The sequence below is a fragment of the Phytophthora infestans genome, genomic scaffold (assembly GCF_000142945.1).
Source record: "Phytophthora infestans T30-4 supercont1.56 genomic scaffold, whole genome shotgun sequence".
NCBI classification, from domain to species: domain Eukaryota; phylum Oomycota; class Peronosporomycetes; order Peronosporales; family Peronosporaceae; genus Phytophthora; species Phytophthora infestans.
The window spans coordinates 331,071-345,118 of NW_003303703.1; the positions used below are offsets into that span (position 1 = coordinate 331,071).

A 14,048-nucleotide genomic window follows, 5' to 3' on the forward strand; every position below is an offset into this window, starting at 1 on the left:
CCTTTGCTGCGCTCGGCAGCCAGTAGAACGCGCGTTTTAGCGTGAGGATTATTAACCCTAGCCCGTTACGGACGTTACAGACGGACAACACACTCCACTAGGGGGGTAAGACTAGCCGTTCGCCGCCGCTACGCGGCGGAGTGGCATGGTTTGTTGGAGATGCGGTGGCCGCAAATTTAAGTGCTTCTTAATGTCACGTACTTTGTTAGCGTCGTTCACCCCAGTAGATCTTGGCTTCGTGTACTTAACTATTTGCCTCTTTCGTGGCCGTTGGCCTCCCATCGCTGGTACTCTGGCCGAAGAGTGCTATTCCGTGGTTTGGCGCATTCACGCAGTCGTATTATTTCATCACCCGTGTATCGTGCTCTCCTGGTGAGGTTCCATCGACCGCGGTATCACGCTATCGTGCAATCGCGGTGTGGTAATGCTGTCTATAGTATTGTGCACGTGTAGTGCATCTGCGTTGTCCGTGTTATCGTGCTCTACGATGCCATCGTGCTCCACGGTGTGTAATCGTGGCCATACCAAGCCCACCCCCTGTGCAGTTGGTGGGCGGTCCGCAGTCCGTGCAATCGTGTTATCATGTACTGCTGTCCTCCGTGGCTCGCTAAGCTCAGGTTCTACACTGGTATGGTGCTCCGTGACTCGGTGATTTCGCGTGGCAGCGTGTTCTCCGATGGTTTAGTGGATAACCCACCGTCCATGCTGTCGTGTTATCTCTAGTGTCGGGGCTGTCGTCTGTCTTATCGTTAGCTACCGTAGTGTCGCGCTCCGTGGATCGGTGAGCTCATGTTCTACCTAGGCATCGTGCTCCAAAATTTGATGATTTCTGATTTCCCGTATCTGGCCTCCTGCGGGCTCAGATTTGGTCGGTTGACTGTGCTCCATGTTTACCCGTGGTGTTGTTGGAGTATTGTTTCTGTGCACTCTCACCGATACGTGTTCTACCGTGGCTTCGAACGTCCGTGCTCTTCCGTAGCCCGTGCTTTTCAGCATGCTGGGGTGTCTATGTATTTAGCTCCCTTCCGTGGCCCGTACGTTCCTGTCATGTTCTCTCCATCTGTTCTTTTCATGGCTGCGTGCTCTTTCATCTTTCACGCTACTTATAAAACTTCGTGGTTTGCATCGGCTAAGTCTTCTATCATCGTCCATGGCCTTCCGTGCTTCGTGTTGCTCTTCTATCCCATCGTGTACATAGTGTAGGTCGGTATCCCTTCGTGTTTCGTGTCCTTGCTTAGACATGTGCATCCGCGCTAGCTGAATCACAATAGCTGTTCCCATTTTGTTTGATGTACACAACGTATATTGTTGGAAAGCCCACATAATATCTTAAGGTCACACACTACGCGCGCAAATACAAAGGAAGGTGATATTTCTCCCGGAGGCAGTGTGGAGTGCAGGGGTGTAAGCCACAATAGTCATATTTTAAGTTTTTCACATTATTAATAATAGTAATACAATTGTTATTTATTATTAAACGCTGATATAACTATTATGTGTACTACTACTACAAATGACTGCAAGCAAAAATATGAAAGAGCTTTATAATAGTAATACAAATCATACTATTGTAAGCTAAATTATTACAGAAGTACTACGAAGCTAAAACAAATCATATTATACCCATTAAGTACTAAAATTCCAATTGAAGCCAAGTTATAGGTCCCCAGGGCCTACAATTCTTTTCAACAGATCCTACGACGATAAAGTACGTGTGTGCTCATCGGCGCCTTCCACTAATGCTAATTAACGCGTACACAGGCAGCGCCCTATGCGTGTCGTGGCTCTCCGCAGCTAGAAATGAGGGCAAAATGAAATTTGAACGGTGCTTTTAAGTACGATGTGTAGACCACATACAGTGTGTACAAAACACAATGCCTATCTTAGCCAATTGAGGCCGCCTTCGCTGCGCTCGGCAGCCAGTAGAACGCGCGTATTTGCGTTACATTTTAGAACCCTACCCTCGGACGGACTGACAGACGCACACCACACTCCACTAGGGGGGTAAGACTAGCCGTTCGCCGCCGCTACGCGGCGGAGTGGCATGGTTTGTTGGAGATGCGGTGGCCGCAAATTTAAGTGCTTCTTAATGTCACGTACTTCGTTAGCGTCGTTCACCCCAGTAGATCTTGGCTTCGTGTACTTAACTATTTGCCTCTTTCGTGGCCGTTGGCCTCCCATCGCTGGTACTCTGGCCGAAGAGTGCTATTCCGTGGTTTGGCGCATTCACGCAGTCGTATTATTTCATCACCCGTGTATCGTGCTCTCCTGGTGAGGTTCCATCGACCGCGGTATCACGCTATCGTGCAATCGCGGTGTGGTAATGCTGTCTATAGTATTGTGCACGTGTAGTGCATCTGCGTTGTCCGTGTTATCGTGCTCTACGATGCCATCGTGCTCCACGGTGTGTAATCGTGGCCATACCAAGCCCACCCCCTGTGCAGTTGGTGGGCGGTCCGCAGTCCGTGCAATCGTGTTATCATGTACTGCTGTCCTCCGTGGCTCGCTAAGCTCAGGTTCTACACTGGTATGGTGCTCCGTGACTCGGTGATTTCGCGTGGCAGCGTGTTCTCCGATGGTTTAGTGGATAACCCACCGTCCATGCTGTCGTGTTATCTCTAGTGTCGGGGCTGTCGTCTGTCTTATCGTTAGCTACCGTAGTGTCGCGCTCCGTGGATCGGTGAGCTCATGTTCTACCTAGGCATCGTGCTCCAAAATTTGATGATTTCTGATTTCCCGTATCTGGCCTCCTGCGGGCTCAGATTTGGTCGGTTGACTGTGCTCCATGTTTACCCGTGGTGTTGTTGGAGTATTGTTTCTGTGCACTCTCACCGATACGTGTTCTACCGTGGCTTCGAACGTCCGTGCTCTTCCGTAGCCCGTGCTTTTCAGCATGCTGGGGTGTCTATGTATTTAGCTCCCTTCCGTGGCCCGTACGTTCCTGTCATGTTCTCTCCATCTGTTCTTTTCATGGCTGCGTGCTCTTTCATCTTTCACGCTACTTATAAAACTTCGTGGTTTGCATCGGCTAAGTCTTCTATCATCGTCCATGGCCTTCCGTGCTTCGTGTTGCTCTTCTATCCCATCGTGTACATAGTGTAGGTCGGTATTCCTTCGTGTTTCGTGTCCTTGCTTAGACATGTGCATCCGCGCCAACTTAATCACAAACGCTGTTCCCATTTTGTTTGATGTACACAACGTATATTGTTGGAAAGTTCACATAATATCTGAAGGTCGCACACTACGCGCGCAAATACAAAGGAAGACAATAGTTTATTACGGAGGTGCAGGGGTGTAAGCCACAATAGTCATATTTTAAAGTTTGTACATTATTAATAATAGTAATACAATTGTTATTTATTATTAAACGCTGATATAATTTTTATGTGTACTACTACTACAAATGACTGCAAGCAAAAATATGAAAGAGCTTTATAATAGTAATACAAATCATACTATTGTAAGCTAAATTATTACAGAAGTACTACGAAGCTAAAACAAATCATATTATACCCATTAAGTACTAAAATTCCAATTGAAGCCAAGTTATAGGTCCCCAGGGCCTACAATTCTTTTCAACAGATCCTACGACGATAAAGTACGTGTGTGCTCATCGGCGCCTTCCACTAATGCTAATTAACGCGTACACAGGCAGCGCCCTATGCGTGTCGTGGCTCTCCGCAGCTAGAAATGAGGGCAAAATGAAATTTGAACGGTGCTTTTAAGTACGATGTGTAGACCACATACAGTGTGTACAAAACACAATGCCTATCTTAGCCAATTGAGGCCGCCTTCGCTGCGCTCGGCAGCCAGTAGAACGCGCGTATTTGCGTTACATTTTAGAACCCTACCCTCGGACGGACTGACAGACGCACACCAGACTCCACTAGGGGGGTAAGATTCAGCATTCAGCAGTACACTGCAAAACAACACAATAAAGAAAGATCGCGCCGATGTACGCGTGCTACATTTTGTACTGGTACAAACAATTGCAATATGCAGAATGACGCGCTGGGCTTCCTGAAGCTGCCTCGGCATCATTTTATGGTGGGATACGAGCAGGAATGCTGTGATGTAATCTGGGGAGCTGTAAGATATGGCATGCTTGATTGGCACTCACCAAGGAATGAAACAAAACCCCTCTTTGTTTTTTTTTTTCTCCCTAAAAATGAACCCTGTACCATTTTTTAAAAAGATGATTGTTGAACATACAGTAGTTCAGCTTATGTCGTATACGAAATTAGTACGGTATAGGAAACGAATGAAACCTTCGCCTACAGCGAGACCAATACCAAGAGAGAGAGAGAGAGTATCTAGGTAGATTTAATTTGTTTGTTTGTTAAAATTTTACTTTAGAGTGATTGTTAGCATTCAAATGGTCTGGAAATAAACGTAAATGGAAAATACCTCACATTTCCGGAAAAAATATCGCAGCTAATGGCAGCATCCGTTCACGGCGTGTGGTATTTCGGATGTATATTCCTCTTTCTCCTACTCTATTAGCTATTGGCGCTGTGACACAGTAGCTAAGCTAGCACTTTCAAAGTGATTAGGTGTTTCTGGAATCTAATGCTGCTGCAGGAGAATGAAAATTCTGTTGACAATGTCCATCGTGCTGTCGACTATACTACAATCGGTACTGCTACAGTAGCTAAAGCAAATGGCTGATGGATGAAGCCACTGAACAGGGTCATTTACTGGTTGTGAAACTGATAACATGTAAACTTGCGTTTGAATTATCGGATGTCAGCTTCACCCGCTTATTATCCGGATACGTCGTGCGGTTTCCAGGTTGTATGCACCATCGCTGGAGCTGGGCAGATGCTCCAGCTGCGCAGGAGACTCTCCTGAGGAGATTGCTTTGTCACTACGAGAGCCGCAACACACAATGTATTTACAATAAAAATAATTCAAGTAGTAATTATAAGCTATTACTTTGAAGTTTGCTGAAGCTTAAAGTTCAATAGGTAACCGGTAGTGCAAAATCAAAACTACAAGCCATGCTTTCTCAGCCTCCGCGATGCTCTACTGCTGCTTCGAGCTGTGTTCACGCTGTGCAGCAAGCGAAATTGCGACAGTTTTGTAGAAGCTCAAGTGTTGGCAATGTAATTTTTCAAAGAGGAATTAAAAACCTGTTGTGGCATCAATTATCTCAGTTACTCAAAGGCACGAAAAGAGCTCCGATTACAGCACTACACGCTGTTGCTGCTGCTAAACGCTCCGAGCCGATGGAGTACGGAAAGTAGCCATTTGAGTTGGATAATATCCATTTTGCTCTGGATACAAAATCACAATATAGGTTTTGTAAAATTTTAATGTTGAGATTTTGACGTTAACCGTTTTGATTTTCACTAGAGGTGTAGACATGTACTTGTCGTCCATTAGAATATGTCGGGCATGGATATAAATCTATCCTTAATACCACAAAAAAACTATGATATATCGACTCTACCAAGCTGCGCTGCTCCAAGCGCTGCTGCGGCTCGGTTTCGGCTTAGTTGGTGCTGTTGTTGCGGATGTAGTACGGCGCATCCATAAACTCTTCCTCGCAGTACGGGAACAGAGTGTCGTCGTCCGAAGGGGCGAACAGGTGCTCACCGGCGTGGATCATCACGTAGCAACCCGTGAAGGCGCACACCACAATGCAAATAATCGAAGCGCCCTTGTCGAAGATCGACATTCGGTTCCAGGACACGCGCATGTAGATAATCAACGGCAACAACAAGCAGCTCGTCGTGTGGGCAGTGGCACCCGTGAAGTCCTGCAGGTCGAGGAAACGCTTACGCGCCAGCACGGCAACCACCACCAGGATCGCGATAATACAAATGCGAAGAGCGATGTAGTGCAGCGGGTTCTTACGGTAGGACTCGTCTTCCTCCTCATGCTCACCGAACTCCAGAGCCACACGCAGGTGCGACATCCGACCCTCCGTCTTCTCGACCAGACTCGACGCAGACACCTGACGGTTCGCCGGGTCCACGGGAGTCGAGCTCTCCATGTACGAACGCTTCTCCTGAATCTCCATGTCGAGGTCCACGTTGGCCTGGTCGTGCTCGGCGTTGAAGCGCACGATCTCGGGACTCTGGTGCATGCCCAGAACCAGGCGCTCGGCCATGAAGAACGGAGGCATCATGAGCGTCGAGAAAGCGATGGAAATGTGCATCTGCATAAACAGGTACGCCATCACAACGGCACCACGGTCGGCGGTGAAGCCCAACGGGGCGAGACCAAGAGGGTCCGACGTGCTCACGATCGAGTACAGAATGTTACCGGAGAGCTGGCAACCGCCGGCAGTGTAGCCAGCAAGAGCAATCGCCACGAAGAAGCCCGAGATGAAGAGGATGGTGATCACAACCACCCGCGGCATGCGCTGAGGCTGCGAGTGTTCGCGCTGCAGGTCGGGCACCACAATAGCAGCACCGTACGCTAGAGCAAGGTTACCGAAGCAGGTCAGAACCTGGTGAGCCGTGATGTCGGGCGACGGGATCGAACCGTGGCCACGCATGTTATACTGCAGCACCACAACGGCGATGATGTCGGCGACGATCGTACCCATGCAACCGGCAAAGGCCATGCCGGCACTCTCCTTCAGTGTCGGGATGAGACACACCGGGATGACCATGAGAGCCATGAAGATGATCCACACAGTCTGACTGAAACAGTCCGGGAAGAGCACTTCGAGTAGAGTGCTACCCAGCACCAGGAAGGCGCACGGCACCAGCAGACACACACCCATCTGAGAGACCACCGTGAAGAAGCGGCCCCACTTGCCCAGAGCCCACTCGCCCAGGTCACCGTACGTGCGTACCGACGACGGCGCCACCAGCATCACCTTGGACAGCTTGAGCGTGGCGTACGTGTTGGCGAAGATCATGAAGGCCAAGGCGATAGAGGCGTAAAACGGACCGGCACGGGCGTAGTTGGAGGGCATGGCCAGCGATCCGATACCGCAGACGCAGCAGAAGAGGTTGAAAGACGCCTTAGCGTCCTCCATAGTGAAGAAGGCAGTCTTGCCGTTTGAGGTCGCCATCTGCGGAGAACTGAACGACACGAAGGAAGAAGGTCGAGCGGCGCGATGTCAAAGTGTAGCTGCTGCTTGGGTGAACTTCTCCGCGTGAAGAAAAATTCCAAAGTGAAACCAGCTCGCGAGGAGACCGAAAGCGAAGAGCGATTCAACCTTTCTTCGGGTCCGCCGCTGCAGACTTGCCTTTCTCACGCAGGACGTTGGTTGAGTTCACCCGGACAGAGTCGATGCGCTTTGACGGCTCTTTTGCCACAGCAAGTATACTGGGCGCAAGTGTCCGTGCAAAGCTGCAACTTCGCCGCGCTCCATTCCCCGACTTGGCTGCATCGAGTGCCAGGGATTAGAGGCGGCTGAGGCTTTGCACATGCAAAATGCTGTCCTGCTGCAACAAGTTGCTGTTGCAGCAGAGCAGAGCAGAGACTTCCTGACGAAGATACGGAGCACCACATGAGGACAAAGCAGTGACAGCCCGTACAGTTCATCCGGATGTGTACATGCATCTAAGAAAATACATGAGCTGCCGAGGTACTGTGAACTTTTAATAGAATAGTTTTTTTATTAATAAATAGATCAGGTCTACCGCGCTTTAATCTTGCAGCTTTCACCCAAATGGCGATGGGTGCTGAGGGTTAATACTTAATACCAGTCGCCGGATGCCTGCCACCTCGCATGTTAATAACTGAAGGAAGAAGGATGCGCAGCACCGTTTCAACCGAGACGGAGCACCGCCCATCCCCTGTGCAGCAACTCGCAGGGTTCCGGTGCATGATACAGACTGTACTCTAGGCACATGTACTGGATCAATAACTGTTTGATAGACTGGTTTCCATAGGAACCTTTTTAATAACTACTTCAAAAGTAGTTATTAGCTGAAATACGTGTACATGTACAGCGGGCTTCCCTGCAAAGCATCTCCGTATCCGGTTTATATCCGTCCGCGACTAGGATGCAATGCATCATGCATACAGTATGCAGCATACTGTGCCGACAGCGCGAGGATACTGTGCGGCGACTTTCCCCGTGTATCACCGCGACGAGCATCGCGTCACCGGAAAGGAGCTGGTTTCTGCTCGTTTCTTAAATTGGTGTTTACTAAGATGAATTAATGATTGCTGCACAGAGCGGACATTTTTCTAACGAAGCTTTTGGGTCAAACGTGTATACTGATACGCATTTTACTTACCGGTACCGGTACGGACATGTTTTACGTAGGTATTTTAGATACCCGGACACAGTAATTGCTCCTGGTACCGGTACTTAGTTAAATCTTTCCGGTAGTGATTTCGAGTATACGTGTATAGTATCACATGATCGCGCTGTTGTGCCATCTAAGCTAAAGGGATTTGAACTGGTGCTGCAGATCACGACAACTCAGTTTCGACAAAAAAATCTTCCAGGTCCGATTGTGGCGTTGATTGTGGCACAGATCCACATTATTAATACAATGGTGAAGTACCTTATGGCCTTTGCATGTTACCAATACTAACTAGGATCTACTTCGACGTACATGTTACTGCAAAATTTCACCGTGTGTATACATCTTGGCCTTCCGATTATGTAAATAGCGCTTCTATTTAATAAGACTGGGGTTTACACAAATCCTCCAATACATGTAGACGCAGACGCGGGCTGTTACAGCGAAAACCCCAATTCGAGGACCATTCCACTTTTTTGCTTACCGGTACTAACATGTAGAATATACACATGTTCTAGAATTTAGTATTTATATAATTTTCCAGATGTCACGTAGTTTTCTCTCCGTAAGCTTTATTGGAAAAAAGTTAGGCTGGAAATTTTCAAGTACTCTAAGTATCGTTCTTATTTGTCACACGTATAATACTAAAAAATGTAAAATAAATACAATAAAATTTATGGTAGGGCTAATGTAAATACAGATTCAAGTCTTCATTTCATTAACTTTTTTTAATGGAGACTTATATACGTTAGCTCTAGCAGTCACATATTCATGTGTCTGAAAGCTAGGTTGAGGAAAAGAGCAGCTCATATAGAAAGTGACCGACCACCCCTGTCGGTTAAACGAATGGCTGTCTCTTAAAAGTTTCCACAACCTCCCTACATCAGCACATCATTGACTTTTGTATTCTAGTCAGCACTTCTGTCATCTATTGAACTCGAGCTATTTTCAGCTAGCTACGATACAATAACACTCCCTTTTAGTAGGAAAAGACCATCGAGAATGTAGTATACGACCCGAGTTTGAGATTTTGACAGCCAAGCCTAAATTTTTATTTTTGGCTTGGTCGGACACTTCGCAAAAAGATTCGCTCTACTGAGGATCTTGTGGTAATTCGCTGGTGGTGTACTCCCCGCGGGGCCTACCAGCAGCACAATCGTAAAAGAAGTGGGGGGCAAGTCTAGCCTTTTCCGATTTTGTCTCAAGGCGCGCTCTACGCGCTTCTTCGGTAGCTTGCTGACTTAGCCGAGCTTGCTGACTTAGCCGAGCTTGCACCTCGCGCTGCCCATCTTCACCTCGTCGCCCGCCGTCTTCGTGTCCTGATTCCTCGTCTTTCCCGGCAATACCTTCATCGGCTTCGGCGTTGTTGCTCACTGGTCTAATCGGATGCCGTGGTCGGCTAGATTCCTACTTGCTGCTGGATGCCAATGCGCTTTAGCTGCACTCACTTGGTGCTAGCTCGCTGCGACGTTCGCCTCAAAGTGAAAGCATCGCTTAAGATAATCTGGTAATGGCTGCCCTGTCAGTTTACAGTCGACCCGTCTGAGCTGGATCTGGAGACGTATCTCCCTGGTTTTGACAAAAAAAGAGGCGACTGCACGTTCTGAAAGTTTTGCGCCTATATATACATGGGCCGCTGCTGTTGCTCTGCAAGAAGCTAAACCCAATATATACTCAAGCCAGGGCCTTTAGCGCACCCAGGTATCTATCTCTTTGTGGTTGCCAGTTTTATCTGCATTACCTATTGCCCTGCGTCACCGATAGGGCACTTTCATGCTCTTTTTGCAATCCATACAAAAATAAATTATTTGGTAGTCGTTTTGATCGAACAAGACTTTACGACCGCGAGAAAACTGTGTTTTCTCATATGTTATTTTATGGGTAAACAGCTGTCACTTATCTACACTTGTAGCTATGGCATCTCATGACCCTGTCGGTGGTCGTCACAGCCCACCCCAGCTCTGCGTAGTGGATGCTAGAATCGCCTCGTGTGGGTAGTGCATAGAGACCTCAAGCCCCGACAGGTTCTTATCCGAGCTAATGGACTATGCCATTATCATCCTGTGCGTGAGCTACCGTTCATCTTGTGCCGGGACCATCCTCACGATCTAGGTGAGCGGTGAGCATGCATTGCAATGTATGACAACATTTCGAGCATTCGATTATATAACCAAGAGTGAAACAGGCAGGCCAGTACATGTAGTCAATCAGCTAGGCGAGTAGTGGTGACCATCATCGTTTTTTTCTTGATTGGTCGGGAGGAGGATGAATCGCACCTATTTGGTAAGGTGATTAGCAATCGGATCGAGTACAGCGGTAGACAGAACATAACTGCCACCCCTGCAGGTGCTAAATGATTGGCTGTTGTTTTTCATATTTGATTTGAAGGTTTTGAAGGTCAACTTCAATTTAGTCATTTATTATAAGCAAAATAAAGAGGCAGCTGTATTTTGCTAAAACTTAGTTTGAAGGGCTTTGCTAAATGGCTTCGTGACCGTGGTGGGATTTACCATCTCCCAAGCTTTGATGGCTCGGTTAATAGCAGCTAGCCCTTTTTCCTTCGCAATCTTCTTCTTTTGTCTCTTGTCCGGGGGGAAGAGGTGCTGGCCTTTCCGTCAGCCAGTGTTCTTTCAGCATGGTACTCAAGGGGCCCATAATACTCTTATCTAAGGGCTGGCAGACCGACGTTACATTTTTAGGAAGAGCTTGTAGAGTTGAACCCAGTTCATTGCACACGATAGCGTCGGGCTTTGTTGAGACGTGACCGTATAGGTTGTCTACAAGGAGAACGAATCCTTTTGACATATTTTGTGCGAGTAAACCAGGTAGATATAGCTCCCACACACGTGAGCAGGGATTCCGTAAATACAATATAAAGCTGCTGAAAGTATTACTGTCAAATACATAACTGATCGAGGCTGCTGTTGCAGGAAAATAAATAACTGAAAAACGAGCACATTGTAAAATAAAATACTGCAATCAAGTCAAAACTGGACTGTATTAAAGGAACGACTTAAAGACTGGCCTCTACTGTTGACACGTCCCGATAGATCGCGTTGACGTTCAGGAAAAGTATCATTTCCAAAGTCATGGGCGACAAGCGGCGTCGTTGGTGGCGTAAAACACCACGGGCGACGCTGAATAGCCTTTCGACTTTATTGGACGTCGGAGGTATAGCAGAAACCAACTTGTACGTCGACTGCTCTGCTGCAATTTTGCGATGCTTTAAGATGCTGTCAGCAAATCCGTCCGTCCCGGTAGAGGTCACCACTTCGCGAGTCGGTGCAGGAACTTTAAACGGCTTCAGTTGCGCTGACTCCTCCAAAGTCAACATCGCTGCCTCACCGGCGAGCACTTTGACTACAGCAGCTTCAAAAGCCGGTGAGTGCACGATGTCGGCGTAAGGAGCTGTAAATAAAAAAACGTAATTTGTTTCATACGTTAGTTAATACATAAGTAAAATAAGGAATACCAGTACAAGCACTTACACAGATAATTGCGAAATGACGGTCGCTCCTCCAGCAATCCATCAAATAAATCCCGAGCGTCCAAAAGTGTGAGAGTGTCCGACTGTAATTTCTTCGAAATCGACTTCACGCAACGTAGCTTAGCCAGCAAGTCCTCTAGCCGGCGATGGGAAGATCTGGACGGCAGCAGGTCCGCAATATCGTCGTCGTCGGCAGATAGAACCTCTCGCAAGCGAACATAACGATCCAGCATCGTGAACGTCGATGACCAGCGCGTATTTTGACGCAGGACCGCAACCAATGGAGTTTTGAGTCTATTTAAAACGTAAAACAATTTTTTTAGTCCAATACAATTATGAAAACACTTTTGCGATACTTAAATCACAATTCACAAAATTAGCGTACCTCAATTTTGCTGCTTGGTTCAGAGTACGTAGCTTGCGCATCAGCAGTTGCACTTCTTCGAGGATATCCTCATGGGGACGGAGGAAATCACGCACAGCAAGATTTAATCTATGACTGGCGCAGCCAACAAGCGGCACCTCCATGAGGTTTGCGAGCCGCTTATTGACTGCGCAGTTGTCACCGACTAAGAATCTTACACCTTGAATGGTTTTACCAAAAAATGGCAAAAAACGGTCGATAGCCCATAGATGGCCCTCTGCGGTTAGGTTGTCGTCCGGCTCATCCATAACGGGAGCGATGGATAACAGAGGGTATTGTGGGCCGCTAGAGGTTTCGTAGCACGCGTGAACGCCCAGGTATTGCTCGGTCCCGAAGCTGCAATCGTCGAGTATGAGTCCAAAGTCACTGGGCATATCGCGTCCGATCGTTGTTTCTACGACCTTCGTGACACCTTCCATGTTGGTAAGCAGTGCGTCTACAGACACATTCGCCAAATTAGAGTACCTGTCACAAAATTGATCAAATTAATTTAGCCCATTTTACATTTAGTAAGACTAAAATTTGTGTACGTACCGGCGCGTTGCCTTTGACTCGCAAAAGGAAAGGGGCAAGTTGTCCATGACGATCCACTTGAGCCATGCGTATCGATTGGAGGCTTTTTGGCTCACTTAAGATACAAGAGTCCCCGTAGCAGCTTCGGAGGCATCACGCATGTCGCTCTCGAACCGAGGGTGAGCGGTGCGCACGTGCGTCACCAAATTAGTGTAGCCATTCCTAGCGACGTGCTTGCGTCGTTTTCCGCAGGCCTTACAGGCGTGATAACCAGTCGGGTCGCCTTCTTCATCAAGAACTGGCTTGAAGAAGAAAGCGGCAATTTGCTTCGGCGTGAAAGCCTGGCTGGGCGCGTTTGAGGCGATGAGACTGGCGGACATGCCGTGGCAGGAGTGGGTGCGTGTAACGGGGTACGTGGCACTAAGTGTACCCTGGTTACATGAAGTGTGACACTTCACACTTCAGGAGTATGACATGTCATACTCCGGGATATTTGGTACAAGGTACCAAGGTCATTCAAAACCAACCATTGGTTAAATGACATTGCATTTCTATAGGTAACTGATAGTTTGTATTAACCTCAAACTTAACCTACCTATAAATATACTCAGTTTACAATCTACCTTATTTAGGTCACTTCGCTCTCTTTAATTAAAGAGGGGACCTGTGAACTGCCGTTCACTGAGAGTTTGTATACTCTCAGAAGATAACTTCCTCTAGCGCAAGGTGCTGTGTGACCCCGTCACACTTGGTAGCACTTGTAGTCAATCCACGCCATCGCGGGTAGACTACCTGAACCTCCGAAGTTCGTTGCCATGGATAGGAACGACTTCTCCCATATGAACGACTCTCAGTTCGAGTCGGTTCGGAAGATGGCAGGCATCTTCGGGATGGAGGCCCTGCAGAGCCTGGTGGTATCAACACCGGCTGAGCAGCTCGAGCGCGTCAATGCATTCGACGCGTACGAGCAGGGCCTCATCGCGCATGTGCGGGAGAACCTGCAGGCTCCGGCGGCGGAAGCAAACCCGCCTCACCCGAAGCCAATACGGCTGAAGGTAAAGCCGTATGAAGGGAAGGAAGGCGAGAACCTTCACTTCTGGGTCCGAGAAGTAGAGCTCGCGATGGACGCGGCTCTGATCTCGACCGAGCAACTGCGTGTTGCTTTTGCACTCTCCAACCTTAGCGGTCGTGCTAAGAGTTGGGTGTACACTCGGGAAGCGACATCCCCTGGATGTTTCACATCCTGGGCTCAGCTGTGCGAACAGCTCCGAGCCGCGTTCCTCCCGGCGAACTACGAGTACCGCCAGCGTTCGCGCTTCCTCGCGTGTAAACAAGGAAGACGCGAACTGCACGAGTATGTGCAAGAGATACGGGAGCTCACGGCGTCCCTAGTGGGAAACCCACT

General features: G+C 48.1%; 3 protein-coding genes across 3 annotated transcripts; 1 reads left to right on the plus strand and 2 right to left on the minus strand.

The window, feature by feature from the left end:
- Positions 1-5,494: 5,494 nt before the first annotated feature.
- On the minus strand, positions 5,495-6,091 carry PITG_17799 (amino acid/auxin permease-like protein; the record flags this gene model as incomplete). Its single annotated transcript, XM_002896595.1, has 1 exon — positions 5,495-6,091. One exon carries the CDS (start codon positions 6,089-6,091, stop codon positions 5,495-5,497), a length of 597 nt encoding a protein of 198 aa, XP_002896641.1.
- Positions 6,092-6,129: 38 nt separating this feature from the next.
- On the minus strand, positions 6,130-7,030 carry PITG_17800 (Amino Acid/Auxin Permease (AAAP) Family; the record flags this gene model as incomplete). Its single annotated transcript, XM_002896596.1, has 2 exons — positions 6,130-6,163; positions 6,243-7,030. 2 exons carry the CDS (start codon positions 7,028-7,030, stop codon positions 6,130-6,132), a joined length of 822 nt encoding a protein of 273 aa, XP_002896642.1.
- A 687-nt stretch (positions 7,031-7,717) lies between these two features.
- On the plus strand, positions 7,718-9,542 carry PITG_17801 (uncharacterized protein; the record flags this gene model as incomplete). The annotated part of the gene is made up of 5 exons (XM_002896597.1): positions 7,718-7,785; positions 8,246-8,277; positions 8,326-8,471; positions 8,764-8,784; positions 9,483-9,542. 5 exons carry the CDS (start codon positions 7,718-7,720, stop codon positions 9,540-9,542), a joined length of 327 nt encoding a protein of 108 aa, XP_002896643.1.
- Between the last annotated feature and the right edge of the window lie 4,506 nt (positions 9,543-14,048).